The sequence below is a fragment of the Archocentrus centrarchus genome, chromosome 23 (genome assembly GCF_007364275.1).
Source record: "Archocentrus centrarchus isolate MPI-CPG fArcCen1 chromosome 23, fArcCen1, whole genome shotgun sequence".
In the NCBI taxonomy this organism is placed as follows: domain Eukaryota; kingdom Metazoa; phylum Chordata; class Actinopteri; order Cichliformes; family Cichlidae; genus Archocentrus; species Archocentrus centrarchus.
The window spans coordinates 16,526,489-16,544,882 of record NC_044368.1 but is presented as its reverse complement, the minus strand read 5'-3'; the positions used below and the strand labels follow the sequence as shown (position 1 = coordinate 16,544,882).

General features: G+C 40.8%; 1 protein-coding gene across 3 annotated transcripts; it reads left to right on the top strand.

Annotated features, from left to right (window-relative positions):
• The first annotated feature begins 648 nt into the window (after positions 1-648).
• Positions 649-17,304, top strand: trim24 (tripartite motif containing 24). 3 transcript variants are annotated; one of them, XM_030720604.1, is made up of 19 exons: positions 649-1,357; positions 4,853-4,971; positions 5,088-5,235; positions 5,429-5,558; positions 5,842-5,958; positions 6,329-6,443; positions 6,526-6,672; positions 6,820-6,934; positions 10,181-10,320; positions 10,476-10,721; positions 11,534-11,656; positions 11,764-11,911; positions 12,003-12,060; positions 12,161-12,287; positions 13,667-13,959; positions 14,094-14,205; positions 15,182-15,256; positions 15,444-15,605; positions 15,756-17,304. In XM_030720604.1, exons 1-19 carry the CDS (start codon positions 1,084-1,086, stop codon positions 16,314-16,316), a joined length of 3,210 nt encoding a protein of 1,069 aa, XP_030576464.1. In that variant the 5' UTR covers positions 649-1,083; the 3' UTR covers positions 16,317-17,304. The 3 variants fall into 3 exon arrangements, with proteins under 3 accessions (XP_030576464.1, XP_030576465.1, XP_030576463.1); XM_030720605.1 differs by having other exon boundaries at positions 5,426-5,558; positions 10,497-10,721; XM_030720603.1 differs by having other exon boundaries at positions 5,426-5,558.
• The last annotated feature ends 1,090 nt before the right edge of the window (positions 17,305-18,394 follow it).

Here is an 18,394-nt window from a genome sequence, read left to right as displayed (position 1 = left end):
TAAATAAATGCTGGAATAAGCGTTAAATACCCATAAAAATTAAATTAGGTGAAATTAAAGATGTAATTACTTGGACTGTTCCGCCCTACCCTCATTGTGGTGCATCCCATCTGTCCAATACTGAAACCTGGAAATTATATTGATTTATGCTGATGATAATAATAATAATAATAATAATAATAATAATAATAATAATAATAATAATAATAATAATAATAATAATAATAATAATGTCTATCAAATGGAAGGTCGGTGGATCGAGCCACCGTTCCTCAAGTCCATGTGTCGAAGTATCATTGGGCAAGATACTGTACCCCGACTTTCCCCTGATACATCCATCTGTGTGTGTGTGTGTGTGTGTGTGTGTGAGAGAGAGAGAGAGAGAGAAAGAGAGAGAGTGCTTGGATAAATATAAAAGCACTGTATGTGTGATTGGGTGAATGAGACTTATATCTGAAAACGCTATTTAATTTCTATTTATTACTACTACTACTATTAATGATAATAGTAGTAGTAGTAGTAATGTTACAATAACGTGAATTTGTCGTGCCATGAATGTTCCACAAATAAGTGACAGAAAATCTCGCGTCACATGTAGTTTGTCCTCAACCAGACACTGTAGACGCTTTAAAATACCGCAGTGCCGTGTGGGTAATAAATGTTATGTGTTTTTAGCTAAGGCGATACCGATAGTCCACTGTCCATGTGGCTGTATAAGCTTCAGAGCGCGCTGCGTGTAGCCTCGGTTAAATCAGTTTGTTACTGTGTGCTGTTATCGTTTGGTTGTGTTGATAAGAGCTGACGCAGACCGCGGAGCGTGTTGTTTTGCGCGTTTAGCAAATATGCGATGAAACCAGGCTACGATGCTAAGGTAGCTCCCCTAAAGCACAGGAATGCACTTTAGTAAACTAAAGGCTGTTGCACAGTTAAATGGTCCGAAGTGAAGCATGAATGGACCTTGTCTATAATGCAGTAATAAACACCTTTTAATATTTATATTCTGTAAGTCGGGAAAGTTATAGGCTGCTCTTTGGTTGCTACCGCGGCGTTGATTGTAACGATCGGGCGACAGCAGCTGAAACAATGGACGAAAGTGCCGAAACTCTTGACAACGACGACATTGTCATCATCGTGGAAAACGAAGCAGAAAGTTTGCCAGCGGGAGAAGAGAGACTAAAACAGCAGGGCACCTTCGGTCTCATGGATACGTGTCCCATCTGCAAGCTGAGCTTTCACAACAGAGAGCCCAAACTCCTACCGTGTCTTCACTCCTTCTGCAAGAGGTGTCTGCCTGCCCCCTTCAGGAGTGCCGATCCGAGACGTGACTCCCAGGGTCAAGTTGACAGCAACAAGCCATGTGAGCAAAGTTTGGCGTTTTGATGAGGCCAGGGGGGGGGTGAAAGTATTAGATTACCGGCCATCTATCCTAGCTGGCAGGAGGCAGGGTAGACCCTGGACAGGTAGTCAGCCTGTCGCAGTGGTAACTAACACAACCATTCATACCTATGGGCCATTTAGAATCACTTAACCCCACTAACTGCATGTCTTGGGACTGTGAGACGAAGCCAGTGAACCCATGCAAACACAGGAAAGGTCCCAGTGGTGGCTTTGAACCCATGACCTTCTTGCTGTGGGCTAGCAGTGCTAACCCACTGCACCACTGTGCTGGTCAGTGAAGATGAGTAAAATAGTAGGAAGTGAAAACAAGTGGCCTTCAAGCATAGGCGTAGGAACCAGGGGGCCGGAGGGGACATGTCCCCCCCAATATTGGAGACAGGCGCATTTGTCCCACCCAAAAATTACACAGCAGAGGAGAAAAATACTTGATTTTGAAATCTTTAACTCGCGTGCTTTTATTTTGAAGGTGCAACATAGAGTCATGTGCACTGGTAACATTTTTCTGTGCACTGGTAACAATTATCTGTGCATTGGGAACAATTATCTATGCACTTGTAACATTTATCTGTGCACTGGTAACATTTATCTGTGTACTGGTAACATTTGTCTATGCACTGGTAACATTTATCTGTGCATTGGTAACTGCATTGGTAACATTTATCTGTGCATTGGTAACATTTGTCTATGCACTGGTAACATTTATCTGTGCACTGTAACTATGCATTGGTAACATTTATCTGTGTATTGGTAACATTTATCTGTGCATTGGTAACATTTGTCTATGCACTGGTAACATTTATCTGTGTACTGGTAACATTTATCTGTGTACTGGTAACATTTGTCTATGCACTGGTAACATTTATCTGTGTACTGGTAACATTTGTCTATGCACTGGTAACATTTGTCTATGCACTGGTAACATTTATCTGTGCATTGGTAACTATGCATTGGTAACATTTATCTGTGCATTGGTAACATTTGTCTATGCACTGGTAACATTTGTCTGTGCATTGGTAACTATGCATTGGTAACATTTATCTGTGCATTGGTAACATTTGTCTATGCACTGGTAACATTTATCTGTGCATTGGTAACATTTATCTGTGCATTGGTAACATTTGTCTATGCACTGGTAACATTTATCTGTGCACTGTAACTATGCATTGGTAACATTTATCTGTGTACTGGTAACATTTATCTGTGCAGTGGTAACATTTATCTGTGCAGTGGTAACATTTATGTGTGCATTGGTAACAATTATTCATGCATTTGTAACAATTATCTATGCACTGGTAATATTTGTCTGTGCTCAAGCCAGTTTGCCCACATCTTACGATTATAGAACATATACATGTGTAAATTATGCAATAATATAGCTGTACACAACACTATTTATTTTTCCAAGAAAAATTTGAAAAAGAAGAAAATAAAAGATCAAATAGCTTTTTTTTTTTTTTTTTTTTTTTTTTTGCTTTGCTCAGACTATTTATGGATCTGTCAGGTTTCTGATATGTGTCCCCCCCAATAGGAAACTCATTCCTACGCCCCTGCCTTCAAGTATTATCCAGCATCTGTGGGTATTCCCTACTTGCCAGATAGGCATTTATTTTGTAGAAATTGTAGAAGCTATATTCTGTCAGCAGTGTGCTAATCAACTTAAGTCAAACATTAGGTGTACAACATACTTGGGAGAAGCATGCTGTCAGCCACTGAATACACAGGATTTTAATACCCTGAAAGTCTTTCTCATCACAACCCGTATACAAAGAAAACAACTCAGTCCAGTACACTCCTTGACTGCAACCCATCACTCCCTTTGATCTTCAGAGATCCCTAGTCCTAAACACAGTCCTGGCTATCATGGTGTAAATGCCATGAAATTTGTGCTCAAATGAACACTCAAGACTTTTCCCCAGCATGTCCAGAGATTGGCTGTTAATACTTCAACCAATCAGAAAATCTAACCCAAATCGTCATTGGGTATTGTTAGGGATGCTTGACAATCATCAGTCCCTTGTACATTATACACGTTGTAGTATGTTTAACTATGTGGCGGTGGCCGGTAATCTAATAATTTAATTCCCATGGTCTTATGTGTGTGGTATTCCATATCAATTCAACAAATATAAGAAAATTTCCAGTTTGCTCATAGAAACAGTTGAGAGAGAGCGAGAGAGATACTTTATTGATCCCACAAGGGAAATTATTAGATGAAAATGAGATGAAATCAGAGGCAATTTCAAGCCTTTTCTGAGCGGCTATGGATCGATTTTTATTTTCAATTTGCAATACAGATTCCTACATATGAGGTGTACTCTATTCCATGAAACTGTTCAAATAAGGTGTAAAGTTATGACCTCTTGCATGATTTATTATTTTTTTCATTTTCAAGTTCTAAATCTTTAAGATATTAGAGGCCGCCGTACTATAATTTTCAAGCTCTCAGAATATAATGTTGAAATTCAGCTGCACTTTTGAAATTCTATATTCCTGAAGTCATAGTAGTAGTTTGGCCTAAAAACTTTGAACCCCCACCCAATGTAAAGTTTATGCCACAGCTCCTCTAACAGTATTGGTGATTACCAAAATCATCGCATGTGCAAGTTATTGATATTTTGCATTTTCTTAAATGCAAAAATAAATAATCACAAGTACAGGAATGTCAAATACTATAATGTATACATGCAACCTAAACTAAGGCATAAATAAAATGGCTTTTATTCTGTCCTCTTGGAAAACTCTCTTACATCAGTAGGAAACAAAACGAGTTCTGACAGTGTTGGTGTGTGTTCATGTGTATGCGTTTTTGTGAATGGGTCGGTATATTTGTCTGTAATCCTTTAAAGGAGCATCAAGAAAAGCGAGCATATCAAAATTCTCAGAGCTGGGGTTTGCCCTTTGCTCTGATGCAACGTTTCCTGCTGCAGAAAACAGACGTTCCCGGGTCAGTGGCTCAGAGTTTTACTGGCCCCATGCATATTTTTACTGGCCTACAGAGGGAAACAAGCTTCTATTTTTATATTTAAAAAAATAAAATTGTATTTATTTTATATTAATCTAAATCTGCAAAATAATGTTTCTAAAGCCTTAAAATAAATATGGTATAGTACACCCAATGCCCCCCCTTTACACTGCTTTACGCTGCCATATAAAGCAGGACGGCTGCTGACAGCCTTCAGCGAGCTGCCTGATTTAAACAAACACTCTGCCCTCTTCTTTTAAGCCAACTTGCTTCTGATTGGCTGCCCTTTACAATCAGAAGGCTTAAACAGCAGGTGGTGGAGCTGCTGTGCTTATAACCATTGTTGTGAACCTAAGAGAATCAAGAGTAGGAAAGAAACATCTGAAATGGAGTGTTTAAAGCAGTCTGAAGCCTGAATTTTAGGTTTTAAATAAATGGCCATATTTTATAGGATGGTGGTGAGATTTTAGTAATGTCTGTGTCTCACTCCAGTGGGTGCCATTCGATGTCCAGTATGCAGACAGGAGTGCTGGGAGATGGACATATTGGACAATTTCTTTGTAAAGGATTCTGCTGAGGTGCCAAGCAGCACTGTGGAGAAAACCACCCAGGTTGGTCATAACCTGAGCTGTTCATTTCTCAGAAGTGTGGTTTTATAATAAAACCACATTCTTGTATCGTTTTTTGTGTGTATTTTTCACCCTTTCCTTACTTTTTGTCTTTAAAGGTGTGCATGAGCTGTGATGACAACACAGAGGCAACGGGTTACTGTGTGGAATGTGTGGAGTTTCTGTGCGTCACATGCATCGAGGCGCACCAAAGGGTCAAGTTCACCAGGGACCACACCATACGCCAGAAGGAGGAGATGTCTCCAGGTAGTGTGTGTTTTCCAAGGCAGGAAAGCAACCCGTTTTTCCTGTAATTACAAACGGTGTTTTATACAAAGTGATTCTGCCTGACAGTCCTGATTAAACCATAGTGTTACAAATAAGAGTGATCAACCATTTCTAAAATCGGATTCAAATTTAAGGCGACTTTACACTTCCCTTCTTGTTTATATGCCAGAAGCTGTGAGCATATCCACGCAGAGGCCTGTCTTTTGTGACATCCACAAGCAGGAGCCCCTGAAGCTGTTTTGTGAGACTTGTGACCGACTCACCTGTCGAGACTGTCAGCTCCTTAAGCACAAGGATCACAAGTACGGCGAACCTATTTCTCTATTGTTTTGGGGGGTTTTTCCCCATAAATATTCATAGCAGGTTTATAGCCATTTAAGACAGTGGTGATGCAGCACTTTTTTTTTTTTTCCGTTCGATAAGCTGCCACATTACTGTCAAGAAAAGATAAAATTATATTGATTATATTAAAGTGCTGTTGACTTTTAGTATGAATAATGGCAATAATCAATTCACACAATGGACTCAAAAATGAGAGCTTTTATTTGTTCCTGATTATTCATACTTAATGTTCTTTGTGTCTAGCTACCAGTTTTTGGAGGATGCGTACAGAAACCACAGGCAGTATCTCGAGACCATGACGCAGCAGCTGCAAGAGAAAAGAAAGGCCATCGAGGAAGTATCCAGCTGCATCAACACTGGGTAAAGTTGTCCTGCACAGCTGGAGCTTGATCAGATTTTCTGTTTTAGCTGCACTGCAGATATAGGTTATTTTGCCATAAAATACTGAAGTTGGTTCTCATGGAAAACTAAGTTATATGCATTGTGTAACTGTATGCAATTAGGACGTTGGTTTTAATTAAATTAAAGGGGATCTATGATGCTCATTTCCAGCTCCATATTTTTATTCTTGGACTCCACTCGAGTAGCTTTGCATCACTCACTGTGTAAAATAATTCCTAGCAGCATAGCTGTATGATCAAAAAACCAGGAAAAGCATAATAGAGCCCTTTTAAAGCCAGACTGAAATTGAATCCAGATTAATCTGAGCATTATATAAATTTCATTTCAGACTGCAGCAAGTTGATGAAAATCGGAAGGCTGTGACTAATGAAATAAAGAAGTCTATCTGTAACTTGATAATGGAGATCAACAGGAAGGGGAAGATTCTCGTTAACCAGCTTGAGGTATGTGTAATCCGTGAACTCGATCTTCAGATGTAGGGACTTTTTTTTTTTTTTTAACATAAGGCAAAAAATTTTTTCCCAGGCTTTGACGAAGGACCATGAATTGGGTTTGAAAAAGCAACAGGAAGAAGTCAACTCACTGGGCAGGCACCTAGACCACGTCATCAGCTTCACCAAATGGGCCACAGCTAGCCACAGTGGGACAGCTCTCCTGTACTGCAAGAGACTGGTATCTGATTTTACCTTCAAACAGCAATACAGATTAGTATACAGTGTAAAGTACAGTGCAGCTGTTGCGTGTATTTGGAATTTCTCTAATAGTTCTGCAGAACTTTATGATCTTTAAAATGTCCCTGCTTCCCCCCCCCTCTCCCAGATCCTTTACCAGATTCATTACCTGATGAGAGCTCACTGCAGTCCCTCCATCGTTCCTCAAAGCTCAGTTCGATTCCAGTGTCGCTCCGGTTTCTGGGTTACAAATGTAGACCTTGGTAAGCAACTGATAAAATGTGTAAGCAGCAATGAATACTCATGGTTGAAGATCAAACGCTGACTGGCTATAGAAGAGCAAATTTGAAAGGACCGTGTGTTTCCTACAAATTAAAATCAGTTTCTTTAGCGCCACACTTTATTTTATAACTCACTGTCCCAATAATAATAGGGAGAACAACCCAGCCGTACCCTATGGGCATTCATTTGATGACAGAAATAACTGCAAACTTTGTATTTACTTTTGCTCATTAAGTTTATCTATTCAGCAAATTTACTGTTGCTTTTTTATCCTCCCGCACAAACTAAAGTGAGAGGATACTGTCGTCATGCTTCTGTCCACCCGGGCAGACTGTAATGTTATCCTGACTTCTACATTTATTTTATATTTTCATTAATTATGGGAGGATATCACCATCAGTAATGGACGAAATCAATGATGATCGTCAGTGCTAAAAGTGATTTCACCGTTTCTTTGCATTTACTTACATAAAAGCAACAAAAAACACAGCTGTGGTCTAACATGGCTTCAAAGTGGTGTCATTTTTGAGTGATTTCATCTTATCCTTATCTCTTTGTCAGAGTGCACTTGAATCCAGTTAACAGGATATGTATATTTTTGCATTATGCCTTTCAGGGTATTAGTCTCATCTGGCCTAAAAAACACATTTGTTGATCTTAATGTTTTCAGTTTGGACTTTGTGCTGAGAACAGTGATCGTACAAAGTCAATGAAAGTTTCTTAAGAGGTAGAAATATCTCATCTCTACTTTTGCTTAGCTTGCAAGCATTTAAATTTTGAGATTCTCTAAAACCTATACATAAAGATTTCTGTGTTATGAACTACCTTGCTCATACCTTTTTTTTTTTTTTCATAGAGCTGAATTTAATGTCCAAAAGAGCAATTTTTGGCATGTTCTTTTACATGTTTTGGTTTTGTGTTGAGGTTGCAAAATAAGGTACACTTCCAGTATTTAGTACATTCAATGAATGGTCCCAATTCTTAGTCAGTGTTGGACTCCCTTTCTTTAAAAACCAGATCATTTGTACCAAATAAATCATTCTTCACAGCATGAGGCCATCAGCTACAGTATTTAATTATTATTACTGGTGCAATATTTAGCTGAGCTTGACTGTTAAAAAATAAATGTGAAAGCCTGTGATTGTGAATGTATTGTAAAAAATGTCTGTACACCTGAAGGAGTGAAGGGTGTACTGGAGGACACCAACAGAAAAGTAATGAATTATAAGTCCTACATTAACTTTCTCACTGCTGAAATATTTGTTAAACCACATATTTTTGGTTTATCTGACCGTCAGCGCGTAGGAGCTGCCTCATTCACGTCGTCAACCAATCAGATGAGTCCGACTGGATGATCATAATGATTTGGAACCTGGAGAATTTTTAGGTTAGGCGAACGTTGCTTAAGATTAACGTTGCCATATTGAGTCATTCAGTATCCTGCGTGAACTTTTTGTAATGTACAGTTGTGGTCAGAAGTTTGCACACACTCATCATGGACATGACTGTTGAGGTAATTCAGGGGATTTAATGATTTCCTTAAACTGTTCTTTTCCCAGGTTGGAATAATTGTACAGCATACATCTTTAATGACTTTGAAAAAAAACAAGAATTGGGTGCACAAGTTTGAATTTATTTTGGATTGTCTCAAATCCACACAGGGTCAAAAGTATGCATACAGGCCCACTAATGTTTGGTTAAATGTCCCTTAGCAAGTTGGACCTTGAGCAGATGCTTTCGGTAGCCATCAGCAAGCTCCTGCCATAATTCTGGCTGGACCACTCTTCTTGGCAGAATTGGTAGGGTTCATTTAAATTATTTGGGTTCTTGGCTGTTGTTTTGAGGTGAAGTTGAAGAATTTAGTAGTAGTTGTCATCCTTCGTTGGTGTACCAGTACCACTGACAGCAACATAGCCGCAGAGCATGATGCTACCACCATCATGCTTGATAGCTGAGCTTCACCTTTACTTCTCCATACATACTTCTTGTCATTGTGGCCAGATAGGTCAATCTTTGTCTCCTCTGACCGTAAAACCTTTCTCCAGAAGGCATTTGGCTCATCCATGTGGGCAGCTACAAATTTCAGTCAATCTTGAAGGTTTCGATTTTGGAACAGGGGCTTATTTTTTTGGTTGGCACCCTCTAAGTCCATGGTGATGCAAAACTGGCTTCAGTGTGGATAGTGACACTGGTGTTCCAGAAGCTTCCAGTTCATGGCAGGCTTGTGCCTTGGTGGTTCCTGGGTTGTTCCTGAAGAGCCAAACCAGTTTCCTTTCATCTGAGGGTGACATTTTGGGTCTTTTTTCAGACCCTGGCAAAGTGGTGACACATGAGAATAACTTGTACTTGCATACAACTGATGATCTTGTAATATGCAGTTATTTAGGGACCTTCCCAACTTATATAAACCTAAAATTCTCCTCCTTGAATCGCCACTGAGTTCCTGGACTTTCCCATTGTTCTGAGTATCAGTCAATCCAATGAGTGCTGTCAAACAAATCTTTTTTATACCAGCAAAGAGAAACTACCAGTTTTAGTCAATCATGATTACCAAAAGTTAATAGTCAAGTTAAAAAAACACTACAGAACCTTCAGCACCACTATTTAAAAGATTAAAAGATATATTTAAGCCTGTATTTATAGTTTTGACCCTGTGTGGATTAAAGAAAATCCAAAATAAATTTGAACTTTTGTTTTCATCACAGATGTATGTTGTGCAATCATCCCGCCCTGGAAAAAGAACAGTTCAAGGAAATGAGGAAAAGCCTAAAATTTCCATGATATTCATGCCAGTGATGAGTGGATGTAAACTTCTGACCACAATTGCAACTCCCGTGCTCACTTTCTCACAGCACTATTTGTTGAACCACCATCGGTACATAGAGTAACCAAGTAACAGCCATTATCAACCAATCAGAGGAATAGTGACATTAGTCTAATTTGATAATCACAAAGCCTGAAGAATTTTTAGGTTAGGTCAACATTAAGATTAATGTCATTTGGTATCCTGCTGAACCTACATCTTTGTGTAATGTAGGTTCCAGATTTAGTGGAAAAGGGCAAAAACTGCATGAAATTAAAAAATATAATATCTGTTTCTGCTGCATCAGTTTTTATCCCATTTTAAAATGGGTATGCCCTTGTGGCAACAGAAATATCAACTGGAGGACTGAGGTGGTATTTATAGATTGTTTTGTTTTAAATTTTTGCTTGTGTGTTTATCGCAGGTTCTCTGGTGGTAGAAAGAGGCCCCAGTAGGCCAACCATCACCAATCAACAGACAGGTCCCAGAGCAGAGGCACCCACTGGAGCGGTTTCATTCTCAGCTCAGCAGCGACAGAGCACGCTCGCTCAGCTCCAGATGCAGGTAAAAGGATCTGTCCTCTTCTTCAGTATCCTGACGAGTTCATTAAATGTAGTCAGAGATAAACGTGCTTCTCAAACACTGTGAAATTTTTTTTTTTTTTACATACCGTAGGTTAACATTTAAGGCTGTTAATCTTTCCAACCACTCTGCTCAAGGTTGACAAGCTTTCCCAACAGCCCCTTAGGGGGACCCCTCCAAACCACTGGTCCTGGTACCAAAACGTCAGACTACCGGGACCCCCTGGCCCCCCACCCCCAACCAGACCTATCCATGGAGGCTCCTCCCCCTCCCAAGGCACCGCGAACATGGTACAGCCAGGACGCAGGTATGGGAGTTCCCACCCGAACCCTCGAAGCCCCACATCGTCCATGCTTAACAACATAAGCTTCCCACCTGCTCAGGTAAGTCAGCGCAGCCAGACTGAACGTGAATGCGCAGTAGGGTGGGAAATGTTCTGTATGCCAGACATGGGCACACAGAAAGTTTTTGTGGTAGTGCTTATCAAAAGCTGATCCACTGGTGAGAGGACTTACACAATAAATTACCAGAACTGAAATTCTTTTGATTATTTTTAGCCTCAAAAACTGGGGTGTCTGTGTCGGTTCTCAGTGGGAGAGTTTGAAAAAAGGCAACAGGACTTCTGTAAGTTTTTTATTTTTAGTTTTTTTTTGAAGACATTTCACCTGTAATCCAAGAGGCTTTTTAGTTCTAAAACTAAAAGGTGGAGAGTCCTAAGTATTTGAGGCCCCCAGTCGCACCTTACTCCAGGTGACCTCAATAGGTCACATGTCAGGGTGGGGCAAGGTGTCACAGTGCTTTCACCTGAAACCCCTGGTGGTAATGTTTTCACACCTTGGCTGAAGAGGCCCTTTGGATAAGAGGTGAAACGTCTTAAAAAAATTAAAGAAAAGTCCAGTCACCTTTTTTCAAGCTCTTGAAAAAAAACTGGAAAATTGGGGGAGGGGGGGGTTCTCTAGAAAAGTGTAGAAAATATTTATTTCATCATCTTTGTTGAGAAATTATAACAGAAATTGTGAGTTTGTGTTAAATGTAAATACAATGTTGTTTCTGTTATTTTTCCTTTACTGAATGAAACGGTGTGTTTGTGTGTGTGTGTGTGTGTGTGTGTGTGTGAGGGGGGGGGGGGCATTGGTGGCTTTTTATTTTATTTTCTTAACTTGGCGTTCTTTCAACTTGTCTTCTCTGCATGTAGTCTCTGAGAGATCTGATCCATTCCTCCAGCTTCCTTCCTAAACCTACAGATGGGTCGCAGGGCCCTTCCCGCTACCCACAGCCTCTGACAGCTGGAGCAGCTGCACAGACGTCACTGCATCAGGTTTGTAGGAGAGGAATCAAAAAGGATTTTCAGTCTGACGCAGCGTGATTCCACAGAGTGAAAGCGCTTGCTGATATCTGAATTTGGTTTGGTTTTATTTCCTTTAGAGGTGCCTACCAGAGTCATCTTTCCTAAAGAGGAGTGAACCTGGTGGATCGGTCCCCTCCATCACCATCTCTGTGCCCAAACCCAGTTTCCCTCCCAGTCTAGCTTCAGCAACTGCTGACAAAACAAGCACACTTAATCACGTGGCAGGTCATTATCTGTACTCTGATCTTTTCATTGTGGTAATCAGTCCCAGGAGAGACATTTTATTTTTTACTTAAAATTTTGCCGTTTTTTTAAGGTCAAGGGAGGCAGAATTCCCCCATGGCAAAGCCATCATCTTCAGAAAGAAGCACAGGGTAAGAAATGATCACAGCCTCTGCCACTGTGAAATATATATCAGCCTTTTTTTGTTTTAGTTTGAAAAAATGCTAATCTGTGCAATCATCTGTATTGAAGGGCGGCTTCTTGGAAGCAGACTTCTGAGACGCCATCAGCCCCTGCAGCAAAGCGAAGAAGGAGGTCATCCCCGGGTCCCGTTATCGTCATAAAGGACGAACCTGAGGACGACGACGAAGTTCGTTTTGTAAGAGGAACATTTAAATGAGCCTAGAATGTTTACAGATTGGTCACTTTGTCATTTTGTTCCAAATGTATCATGAAAGTTGTTTCATAGTTGTTTCAAATTCATGTTCTTAAAATCTATTAAAAATTGATTTTGTCACATTACAACCCCATTTCCAAAAAAGTTGGTATCCTTTGTGAAATGTAAACAGAAACGTACTGTGTCTCTGTAGACACGTAGGGAGGGAGCTGAAAGTCAGTGCTGGTCTTTCGGCTCCTCGGACCACATAGCATTAAGAGGCAAATCTGTAGTGCATTCAATTAGCAGCACACTGAAAAAAATTGTTGGCACCCCAACAATGCAAAAGGTAACTCTAGCATGTAAAGAAAACAATGCGTAGAAACAGTGCCTTCTCTGACCTGGAGCTCATTTAAGATGGACTAAAGCAAAGCGTAAACTAGGGCTGTTCCTGGGGACTAGTTCACTAGTTGCTTAAGAGAGAGAAAAAAATTAAACTAGTCTAAAAGTCTAGTCTAGCCTCCCTGTAGTGGCCAGTGGTGTCTTAACCAGTAACTGCCATTGTACATCATCCATCCATTTTCTTCTGCTTATCCTTTGCAGGGGTGGGGGGTGGAGCCTATCCCGGCTGTCATAGGGCGTGAGGCTGGGTACACTGTGTAGGTTGCAAGCCTGTCGCAGTGCTCTATTGTATATCAACTGACTGGCAAGGACAGCAATGTTTAAACAGCAATGTTTAAACTGGTGGGAAACTGTCATGTTTTGACAGATTGAGAATTTAAATTCTTTCCACAAGTCCTTCTGGTCTAAAGGGAGGAAAGGAGCAATCCAGCTCATTATTAGAAGAAAGGAAAAAAATCCAGGGTATGATAGTATGGGGAAGTATTAGTGCACATGGCATTGACAACTTTAAAGATGTGTGACTTGAACTGTGAAGGCACCATTAATGCTGAATGATGAATACAGGCTTTGGAGCACATATACAGTCATCCAGGTGATGCTCTTTTTTTTTTTTGTTTGTTTGTTTCTTTTTTGGAGGGGGGAATTGCTCATTTCAGCAAGACAAAGCCAAAACACATTCTGCACATATTACTGCAGCATAGCTCCAAAGTAAAAGTACAGGCTGCCAAACTGGCCTGCCAGCAGTCCAGACCTGTGATCAATTGATTGAAACCGTTCAGCACAAAGTCCTCAACTTGTTGAGCATTTGAGATCCTGTATCAATCAACTGTGAGAAAACATTATGCTCTCAGAAACACAGCCGCTGGTGTTCTCAGCTCATTTTTTGGAAGAACCATGTTCCTGGCATCAGAATGTGTTCACAAGTTTACATTAGTTCGGCCTCAGAATCAGTGCTACTCTTCGCCCGTTCTTACCTACAGGTGCAATCCAGCATCGGGTCTAGCCTGCCAGATAGCAGCACTGGAGCGCAGTCTGAGCCCCGGCAGCAGCAGAAGGGCTCTGCACCGATCGCTGCCCCTGGATCAGACTCCAAAGACAAGCGTCCTCAGCCCACATCACAGCCGGAGTCTGAAAAGAGAGCAGAGCCAGAAGACGATCCTAATGAGGATTGGTGCGCCGTGTGTCAGAATGGAGGAGAACTGCTCTGTTGTGACAAGTGTCCCAAAGTTTTTCATCTGTCCTGTCACATTCCCACTCTGAATGAGTCCCCCAGGTGAGTGACACCTTTCAGTTTCACTTTCACCTTTCACGCACAGACACACATGAATAAACATTCCAAAAGGAAATATTTCAATATTTATTATATAGTTCTTAAACTGCTTTTCTTGTTCTCACGTCTTTCCTCAGTGGCGAGTGGTTCTGTTCGTTCTGCCGAGACCTCCTCTCTCCTGAGATGGAGTACGACTGTGACAGCAAGGATTCCCCCATCTCAGAAAAATTCCCACCTGTTGAGAGAAGGGTATGCTAACTGAGCAGCCATTTGCATTTCTGTGGATGAATTTGTTTCAGTGCTTTGGCCTTTTTATTTATTTATTTTTTTAAATATATCCTGGAAAACCTAAAGGTCTGACACACTATGAAAAACACCTGATGGAACATATTACAGCTAATTAGATTAGTTAGCAACAGAGTGGCTACAAAAGGAGAACCAAAAAAAGTCTTTAAGGAGTAAAGATGGGGTCAGATTTCCTGCTCAGCATGGGGTCAAATGGCACTTTCAGAATACCATTCTTAATGTTCTCATGACCCTGAGGTGGCTAAGCAGTTAAAAGAATGGATGGATTTTTGAATATAAAATTGCAAAGAATATGTGGATGAGTCATACTGAAAAATCACTGCATGGGCTCAAGATTGCTCCCAAAAAACACTCATTGAACACAAGTACAAGTTAACTTCACCATCAATGGCAACAGTGTCCAGTGTCTGGGCCTGAGGTCATCTAAAATGGACTGAGGAAAAGAGAAGCGGCATCCTCTGGGCCAAAGACGGAAAAAAAGCCAGCATCCATGATGGTATTGTGTTCTGGGGTGAAGGCACCATTGAGACTGAACCAGTTTGGTTTTGGAGATGTTGACTGTTAGTCCTGTTTGCCTGACAGAGTCATGTATATAAATGCCATCCCAGATGCACCTATCACAGTTAGCCTAACTTGGCATGAATAGTCGTCATTGTAAGGCGTGGGAAGATACGCACAGCATTTGCAACACACCAGCTCATCTGGAAGCTAAAGCAATATAGCATTAGTACAGAAGTCAGACTCTGTATGTTTTATATTGCTGCTATAGTGTTAAAGATAAGGCAATGCAACATAGTGCTAAACAAGTTTTTTTAACTGTGATGTTGGCATTAAATTCAAATTCTAAGGTTTAAATGTTTACGCATCATTTTATTGTATTTTTTATTTAGGTATTAAAGTTTGTTTTGTTTTAATGTAGAAATGTGAGAGGCTGCTCCTTCGTCTTTTCTGTAACGACTTCAGCACTGACTTCCAGCAGCCTGCTTCTCCGTCGGTAAGATGCATTTAACATTCAGTTAAAACTGCTCCATGTTCACCTGTAAAAGGTTCTGCAGGTGTATGCTTATTGTGCAGTTATTACAGTTACTGTGATGTGTGTCTGTGTGGTTCATACGTATTGAGAGATACTGTTTTAAAAACACTGTATTAGGCCCTTAACTTTTACTGTTCTTCTAATGTAGGAGACGCGAAGATACAAAGAACTTATAAAGACCCCGATGGATTTGTCAATAGTGAAGAGGAAGCTGGAGTCAAAGTCAAAAGATGGTGAAAGTTATGTCAGTCCTGAGGGCTTCGTTGCAGATGTCAGGCTCATATTTTTCAACTGCGCCAAGTACTACAAGGTTGGTCTGAATTTATAATTGTCCCAAAAATGAAACACATTCATTATATTACTTGTATATTGCTGCGTATAGGTGAATATGCCAGTCAACCCTTTATTTTTTCCTCCTTGAGTTTTATTTTACTTTAACTGAAATGTTGCTCTTTACCAGCCAACCTCAGAGGTTGGCAGTGCAGGTTTGTACCTGGAGGATTATTTTGAGGAACAGCTGAAGCTCACCTACCCTGACAGGGTCTTCCCCGGTGGGAGGGAAGAACAGATGATTCCTCCTTTAGAGGACGAGATAGACGAAGAAGAGGAGATGACGGAGGACGATACGGCTCCCATGAAAGATAAGCCTCAAAGTCCTGCAGGAAAAGGGATTCCCCCAGTAGAGGAAGACATGGCTCCTCTAGAAGACGCAACAACCCCAGCAGTGAAGGAAATGTCAGAAACTGAAAAGCTGGTTGAACCAAGTCAAAATAAGAAAGGTAAAGTAGTAGCTGCCACAGAGGGAGGCGTAACTCCTGCAGAGGAAGTAAAGCGGGACAAGATTACTGCTGTAAAACAGGTGGAAAGCTTTACAGCAACTCAGAGTGAAACAAAAGACGGGGTAGCTCCCAGCTCCACAAAGGATGAGAAATCTCAGCTTACCACAGACATGACCGCAGAGCCACCTGAAGCTCAGCAGGAGAAGTCAACTCCTGCAGACGCAGCCAAGGAAGAGGGATAGATGGTGTACAACACAGAGGAAGAGGAACTGCAGAGATGATGGATGAGTTCAGTCTTCCACAGAAGTGGCCCCAGTGGGGACCTACATTTGCTGCATTTTTTTTTTTTTTTTTTGTAGGGTGAATGTTGTTTGCAATTTTGTTTGCAGTATTTTATTTTTATTTAAGTTTTATTTGATAAGATTAACGCAGTTTAACATAGTTCGTAGATATGACTCAACTACTCAGCTATTAGTTGGGCTTTTAATAGGAAAAGAACTGCTGTACTAAATAGATTTAGTAGCAGTTATGCTTGAGATGCACAGCAAAGATCTCATAAAGCTCTTTGTGTATTTGCAGGATGGACATTATACCTTGTAACAATTATTTTCAGTGATGATGCCACTGAGAAGAACACAAAATATATTCTTCTTTCAGTATGTATAAGTTAACAGTAGTCATCTTTGCTTGTCACTTGTACATAATGATTCTGTATTTTGAAAGCAGCCGAAATAAGAAAAGTTTAGATTTGGTGATGCATGCAAAATGTCTAAATGCCTCCATTTCTGTTTAAAATTCCCCTCATATACAAGTAATGTTTCAGTGCAATAGTATTGTTTTAGTATGGTATTAATGCTACGTATATAACAAATGAGCACTGGAGTCTCTGTATGGCAGGAAGTGCTACACTGATCGCAATCTCCTGTGTTGCCACTTTGATTTTATGCCCCCCCCCAAATCTGATTGTGTTTTTATCACAGAGCAGCTTTCTGTTAGTAGTGGAGGAAGGGAAGAACTCTTCAGACTTAGTTTGGCTTCACTGTTATCAGGCCATATAAACCAGAGATGTCAGAATCTGTCATCATCTTTATATTTTACAAATTGTGCTCTGCAAGATAAGAGTAGCACAAAAAACTTGACCACAAGCATTAATATTCTCTCCTATACTGTCACTTTATTACTAATCGAGCATACTGTAAATAACTCGAAACAACACTGATCATAAAAACACCTGAATTTACAGTATTTGTAATAAACAGGAATACCTAAAGATCTGATGTGCTTTGCTCCCACTGTGATGATCTTTGCTGATTTTTGGTTTTAGCGTTCACGGTTTTCTTTGTGTTTTGACATAATGCAGAATTGGGGAAGAAAGGTGAGCTAAGTGACTTTGAACATGTCACGGTTGTTGGTGCCAGACGGGCTGATCTGAATATTTTGGAAACTACTGATCTGCTGAGTGTCCCCCACACAGCCATGTCTAGGGTTCAAAGAAAATGGTCTGAAAAAGAGAAAACGCCTTGTTGATGTCAGTGTAGAAAGGCCAGACTGCTTCGAGCTGAGAGGAAGTCAACAGTAATTCAAATAACCACTCGTTAGAGCCAAGGTATGCAGAAGAGCATCTCTGAACACATAACACTTTATTTACAAAGCACTTTTAAAAACAATAAGGCCGACCAATGCGTTGTGCAATAACACGAGTAAAAGTGTTGGTTTGTGGTGCGGCTCTGTCTCGCTGCCCCTTTTACCAGGCGGAAGTGAGACCAATGGAAACAAGTGCACTTCAATAGTAACTCCACACTTTACAAAAACTCACTGGAGATGAGCAGGTTTTGTTGCCAGGATTTATTGATGCACAGAGTTAAACAAAGTGCAAGAAAGCAAATACCCCCCCCCCCCCCCCCCCCCCCCCCCCCCGGAGTGAGTGCCTTGGAGCCGCTGCAAGGGTGATAGAGGAAGAGCAAAAAGTGCGCTCCTTCCCAACTTTACCACTGCCTTTTATTCCCCAATCTCACACCTCCCCCTGCTGTTATCAGGGCCAGTGGGCATAGAAGGGTGCTTCCAATCCACTATGAACCATACTAGTTTGATCCTTTTGTAGAGGCTTCATGACACTGTTCTCTGGGGGCTGTCACAACAAACAACTTTCCCACGTGAAAATACCTCCCACAGTAGCACTCCCCCGCCCATCCGTCCATAATTTCTCATTACTAGAAACACTTTTAGGGCGGTCTTAGTACACAAATTTACTCCCTTAGATTATTATATTAGCTCAGGTGGGACTTCAACCCCCTCTTCGAGACACACAGCTCCCAGCAAC

What these genes read in the sequence shown, in the direction of transcription:
- trim24 (XM_030720603.1), top strand. Translation starts at nt 1,084, where the DNA reads ATGGACGAAAGTGCCGAAACTCTTGACAACGACGACATTGTCATCATC. An exon ending in TCCAGCTGCATCAACACTGG is followed by an intron (nt 5,959 to 6,328) that starts GTAAAGTTGTCC and finishes ATTTCATTTCAG; the next exon opens with ACTGCAGCAAGTTGATGAAA. An exon ending in CACACTTAATCACGTGGCAG is followed by an intron (nt 11,912 to 12,002) that starts GTCATTATCTGT and finishes CGTTTTTTTAAG; the next exon opens with GTCAAGGGAGGCAGAATTCC.